This window comes from Lissotriton helveticus, chromosome 7 (assembly GCF_964261635.1).
Source record: "Lissotriton helveticus chromosome 7, aLisHel1.1, whole genome shotgun sequence".
Lineage (NCBI taxonomy): Eukaryota > Metazoa > Chordata > Amphibia > Caudata > Salamandridae > Lissotriton > Lissotriton helveticus.
In genome coordinates this window covers 1678993611-1679000479 of record NC_136068.1, presented here as the reverse complement: position 1 = coordinate 1679000479, position 6869 = coordinate 1678993611, and the positions used below count along the sequence as shown (strand labels likewise).

Genomic DNA, 6869 nt, shown 5'->3' with positions numbered 1-6869 from the left:
AATTACTTTCTCCCTCACCTTTAGTGAGGCCCAAAACAAAACTTGAACTTTCTTGGAAATTAGACCTTGGCCAAACCTTCCTCGAGTCCACCTGGGATTCTATTTGTTCTAAACTCCATTCAACTTCCCTCTCCGCTAGTACCACGCAGACCCTATACTATTTTTACAATAGATTGTTTTACACTCCTTGTGATCTTTTTAAATTTAAACTAATAAATTCCAAAAAATGTTGGTCCTGTTCCTGTATTACAAGTGATTTTAAACATATGTTCTTTTTATGCCCTAAAGTACAACTGTTATGGTCACGAATTTGGTCTTCCCTGAACAAAATTTTATCTAATAATATACCCTTTGATATTTCTCTGGTTTTTCTGGGTGGTTTAGCTCCAGTCTGGGATGTTCCACCTTTTACACGCAAATTCATTGACTTATGTATTGCTATTGCTTTTCAAATCATTACTACCAATTGGAAAGATACCAAGAATGTCGAATATGCTGCATGGTGGAATTTAATTTGTCATCACCATAGATTAGATCGTGCATATGCCTCTTCTACTTCCCTTCTGATTAAACGTGATTTATTATGGTCCCCTTTAACAGATTACCTATCCAGATGTGCCATTTAGCTTCATATTCATTTGTCTGCTATATGATGTTTTTTTTTTTTTTACATACTATTAATATAATTATATTATGTAATAGCTTTATTATTGCTCTATTATTGATGTTTCTTTCCCCTCCCTTTCCTCCTTCCCCTCTCTCTCTTTTCCTTCTTCTTCTTTCTTTTCCCTCCCCAAAATTCTAAAAGTTATAAAAGCATTTTCCCTTGGTATATTCTTTACCTCTTTGAGGTTTTTATTTATACACACACGGCTTACTTTTGTTTCTTCTTATACTGTATTTTATCTTTTTGCAGTTGTACTGATGTTTTACATTGTCTTTATTTACTCAATAAAGCTTTTCAAACTTAAAAAAAAGAAAAAGTAGAAAAAGTAGCTTTTGGGAAGCATTTATCTTGAGGGCACGCGCTAGGTGTCTTATCTATTTTATCATGCCATTTCTTGATGCAGACTTTTATTTACTATCAAGTTAAGTAAATTAGAACAGTCACAAGTCGTATTCGTTCGAGGAGCAATAGAGTATTTGTACATCATACCCAGTCTTCCAGGCCTGGGCCGTGTTAAAAGACAAACTTGATAAGTGCTTCTTTCTCACTAGAACTAATTATTGCCACCGCAGGAGTGTGCCTATACTCAGTACTAGGACATACATTAGCCAATTATTAATCAGTACCACTTATAAAGACAGACTTTATTGCAAATATGTGAGTATTTGTGGCAGATTTCTTTTGATTGACCACACTCCTACAATGATGTTTGCCAATCTTCTCAGGTATCACTTTGACTTGCAGGCCAACACACAGAAATAGTTGTTGTGGACCTCCACCTCCGTGTCTGGAGAAGACACTCCCATGATCTGTAGAAGCCTGTAGGATGGAAGAGACAGTGTAAAGGTGAACTACACAGCATATCTCTGTTAGTTTCTGAATCAAAGCAAATAAAGATGTATGTCTTCTGGTTCTGCTCTTTCATTCAGCCTCTGCATTTAACTCTACATGTTTATATAAACGAAATCTGACTCTAACTACTTGGAACCTCACATGCCTCAGTTCTATCACAGAGTAATTACCAATGGCAATCCCAATCAGCATCTGTTACCTTTACATACAAGTGAGACTGACTGGAATTGCTAACATTAGTTCACAGTAATCTTCAATATCGGTCAAGATCGAAATTACATCCCCCACATTTCTGCAGCAGTTTTTTCAAGAGACCACTAGGTGGCAATAAAACTAGGGGCCAATTTTTTATGTAAAGTGGTACATACATGATGCAGGGCTCTCAATAAAATTCATAACGCCAAGAAAGACCACCCTACGTTGCTTTCAGTAGCCTCATAAATATTGAGTGAGGCGAAGCAGCGTAAATCGCTGTGCCGCTTTAGTTTGCGCCCTAGAGGCTAATGGAAATTTGACACTGCCCCAGATTTACATAAACCCGGAGAAGCACCTAATATGTACTCCTCCCAAGGTGAGGAGCAATGAGAAGACATAGCTTTATTTCTTCTCTTTTTTTCTCTTTCCAAAGGGGAAAATGCCTCTCAGGTTTGTTTTTAGCAGGAAAGTGCCACAATCCTGCCTGTAATGGAGGCATATTTGCACCGTTGTGCAAGGGTGCATACGTTGGCATTAGGTAGCCAAAACAGCGCCAGCACAGGCAGAAAAAACAGGAATGCACTGTATTACCTAAAAACAGTGCATTCCTACCCTTTCACCTTGGCGTAGGGCAATGGAGCAAGTTGCCTTGCTGTGCTCCCCTTCACCTAAATGTAAAAACAGCTCTGTCTTCATAGGTGCAGAGAATGCCAAATCTACTGATGGTAAGACCAAAATGTCCCTCTGACAGGTCAAACACAGAAAAAGAGCAAAGTCAGCAATAACAGCAAGGAAAGTGAACCTGACACAAAAATCATCCAATCTTGAACAAGGATTGGCTCTATGGAATATTTTGTTCAATGGCATATGTAAAAGGCAGATGGAGCCACACAAAATAGTGAATTTCACTTGACTCATCTATGCTTCAGACCAACATTGTGACCTGTGTGAATAGAGATTCGTGTTGTAAGCCATTTTTCATTGTAGTTGGCGATGTCATGTTATGAGGCCATAATCAGCATATTGGTATGGGCGGGTGGCAGTTATAGACCTTATAAAGTGGAGTCACTTAACAGAGGAGAAAAGTTAAGGCACATGAGAACTCCTCCCCTTACTCAATAACTGACAGTATCTGCTGCTATACAGGATTTGGGGTGTTAGTTTTGAGTTACCCAAGCCTACTTTCATGGAGTTCCATATTATTTCTGTCTCCAGAATTCACAGTTTTTCACTTCTTCATAAAATCATGCCCTTTTGTCTGGTGAACGTTCATTTTGAATGGTAACCCCAACATTTTTTTGCACGTGAGTCGTAACTTTGCCAAGTTATTTCTCGTGAGTGACTTAAAATAAAGTACGCTTATTTAGAAAATAGATGCAAAAGTCAACATTTTCATGTGAAAGCCCAACTCACATGGGACCACACCACTTTTGCCGATTTTTTATATTTTTGCAAGAACTATCTGAATTTTGTGATAAAATCCAACTTTGCACATTGCGTATTATTGAAACCTACAGATGCAAATGAGAAAATGCTGTCATCTTACATTTTCGATTTGGTGCACTGATGATGTGATTGTTTCTGTTATGAGGAACACAAACTAAGTGATAATGTCCATAGTAATCTGAGGGAAGGTGACCAATAAAAATATCCTTGGATTGGCTGTGCTGTTTGCTTGTTGATTAGTGTGATTCATTTACATTTGACTCAATTTCATTGGCATGGGAAGGGAAAACTGCAGAATACTGCAGAGTTGGTGTAACGAGCCCATATTTCAGACAAAATATTTTCTAAAGAATCGAGAAAAAAAAGATAGAGGTATAATTACAAGTCTATAGTGCTACCTGAATGTCACTTTTAGTGACGTCCTGGTGGAGCTATGCCCTTCTCCATATTTACAAAGTGGCGCTAAGTCACTTTTTTGGTTTAACGGCAACTTGTAAATATGGCCCCTTTTCACGCATCAAATAGTGTGAAATGGGCATGCAATGGTTGTTTTTGTGGGCATTCCATCGCAACACCCATTGCTTTTTGACGCTGCCCCATATTTAAAATGATGTGTAAACTAGAGGCAGCACCAAAAGCTAATGCCATGCAAGAGCAGGAGTTAGAATGTCAAAAAGAGGAGAAATTATTTTATTACTCCTCGTTTTCCGAACACCGACAAAGTAGATTTGAAAGCAGCAGACAAGACTTTGAAAACTTCTACCTGTCAATATGCTTGGAGAAAATTATATTTCCATATAGTGGGGATGACAGGGCATCTCTACATTATCTGTAGCTGCAAAGTCCATTTTTACTGGCAACTATTTCATAATAGTCCAGGACAAAAACTTAAGAAAGGACACTTTTTTATAAGACTTGCTCATGAGAAATTAGGGCCTCACTGAGAACGAGACTATCGACTTGTTAAATTCAGTTTTTACCTTTGCAAATCTTAAATTTGTTTTGTTATCAATAATGTTGTAAACTGGGTCACATGCTTGTTTCTAGTGCAATGAATCCAGAATCACACATAAATATGGACTGCAATATTAAATTAATGCACGTGAATGAGAATCTAACTTTTCCAGCTCATGCTGCCACTGCACAAAGTGAAATCGCCCTGACAGGCTGGTGATGAAGGACCTTCCCATGTCAGATGGTTTGTATCCTTTGAGTTTATTTCATAAGACCCAGACATGCCTATTACCTTCCACTCAAGCCTCAAGCTGGCCTGACCTGATCCCACGTTGCAGAGTCCCTGACTCCCTAGCAGCACGAATGCTTCCTGAACTGCAACTAACCTGACAGCTTCATGCAAAAATGATGATACAATGAAAGCAAGGTTACAAGTTGTGGCCAATGAATGATATAAACATCGACGAAAGACTCAATACATGCCTGTAATTCAGGAAGTATACAGAGCAACATTCATGCAAGAGAATAAGCAAGACTTGTAACCAACAGTCCAATGTGAGAGTTTATCAGTACTTAATGCCCTCGATGAATCAGTAGATCAGAGAGGTGATTAGATATTAGGCTGATTCAGAAAAGTGTAAAGCATTTTTTATTGAATTCGGGATCATTGACACCAGAAAAAAACGAATCATTTATAATAATAAACAATGTAAATACAAAAAAGTTAATGTGAATAAAAACAGTAAATAAGATTAAAAATTAGTTTAGTTTTCAAAAACGACCCACCCTATACCCCTATTCCCCTACACACCTAACAAAAAAAGTGTAAAAATCAATAAATATATTATAATTTACAAATAAAACTTAAATAATGAAATTTCAGTAAAATTCATGCAAAATGTAAAATATAAGCCAATATATAATTTAATTTGCAATACAAATAGTTAGTATATACATTAACTAACTCCTCACTCCGTTCCTCTACAAACCCAACAACCCACTACTGCATTAAAAATTATTAATTACATTAAAAAATACACGTATGAAATTTGAAATATATTTTAAAAAGTCAATTACAATTATGTTTGAATACAAGAAGTTAAAATGATTATACAAACTAATATGTAAAACTAATAAATATCGAGCATTATTGCAACATTGTTAAAATTAACAACAGTAAACATAACAATACCCTTGCAAACAATATTACAACCAAATTAATGATGTGCTTATGATAATTTACTAGTCATACTATTTTTGACAAATTTTTCATGTCACACAATATTTTTGTCATCCATCATTCAAATCCCAACAGAAGGACCTCCATGGAAGTATTTATCATTAATTTGTCAGTCTTGTATACATTCACATAGTACCCTTCCATGTTTTTTAAATTCAGATAGTAATTCCAGTTCTTGGGCTGTATTTTTCTGATCTGATTTCATTCCAATAGAGATTGGATTTTTGGAGCTGAACTTAATGCTACCACTCGTAGCTCTATAAACAGACCCCCAGATAGATTTGTACAATACAAGTCAATTTAGCATTGAAAACATACAAAGCTGGTGCCCTTCTGCATAATTATCTTGTTTCTCTTCGAAATGATCAGGAAAGACGCAATTTTCTGTGGGTAATAAGTAAAGAATCTCGCCACACAAGGGGCCAGATGTACCAAGCGAAACAGTGATTGCAAACGCTAAAATTCGCAGAATATCAGCGTTTGCGACCCCAAAATAGCTCTGTGCAATGTAGAGAAGGAAAAATCCAATCGCAAAATAAGGATTTGCAAAAAAAAAGTAAATTTGCGAAATCTTATTTTGCGAATCTGACCATTCAAGTCCCAAATTGGGACCTGCAAATTGCAAAATCACAAATAAGAAATCACAAAGACATGTATGAAAAGTCCGGAAATAGAGATTTCACCAAAAATCGCTATTTGCGAGTCACAATTTACCACCAACTCAAAGCAGGTGGTAACCAGGTGCACTGCATATAAACAGCCCCAGAATGCATCATGTTTCATACAATGGCAGCCCTGTATGTCATAGCAAGGAGGATGCGGATGCAAACAGCAGCACAGAGATTTAGGAGGCAACAGGAATGCATATACAGAGTGCGCATTACCCTGTTCCAACTGACAGAAAAAGAAATACATGAGAGGTACAGGCTTGACTCAATTACCATCCTAGACCTGAGTGGAGAAGTGTGGCTCACCGGTTGGAGGAGGCAGTCCCTGATCAGAGGTCAGACCCGGTACCAGGGTTCAATCCCCGACGCGGCAGGGTCTTGAGCTCAAAATGCCCACGGACTCGATAATTCTCACCTCGGTTCCAACTCGAATCGTGGGTTCACACTCTGCAACTCTGGGCAATAGCTTGCTTAATCTCCACTACGGCCCCACCGCGATGGGATGCCTGGTCTTCACCTTGGGGATGCCCAGTAGGGGTAATCTCGCAGGGAAAGACCAGGATGGGTTCCCAAAGCAAGTGCCTTGAGACCTTACGGTGAAAAGGCGCTATATAAGAACGTGTGATTTATGATTTATTTATTTATGTGGCCTGCATCCAATCCTGGAGCATCAGTTATGCAGGGCACATGCAATTCCCCCACATGTGCATGTACTGTGTTTCCTGCACCTACTTACATCAGGTATTTACCAGGGGGTGATAGCTGTAGCCGGAGGGGTCTCATAAAGTTGCCTGTCACGTTCCTGAACCACTTCCTGGATGCCATGCTTCAAAGAATGCACCATTAC

The 6869-nt window shown here is 38.1% G+C and overlaps 1 protein-coding gene across 3 annotated transcripts in view; it reads right to left on the bottom strand.

Moving 5' to 3' along the window:
- Nucleotides 1-508: 508 nt before the first annotated feature.
- Nucleotides 509-6869, bottom strand: part of LOC144767615 (putative methyltransferase DDB_G0268948) — a 460480-nt gene continuing 454119 nt past the window's right edge. For all 3 annotated transcript variants that reach the window (XM_078651018.1, XM_078651019.1, XM_078651017.1), the window contains one exon: nt 509-1486. In XM_078651018.1, the coding sequence (XP_078507144.1) occupies nt 1396-1486 (91 nt within the window). In that variant the 3' untranslated portion in view covers nt 509-1395. The remainder of the gene's footprint in view (nt 1487-6869) is intronic.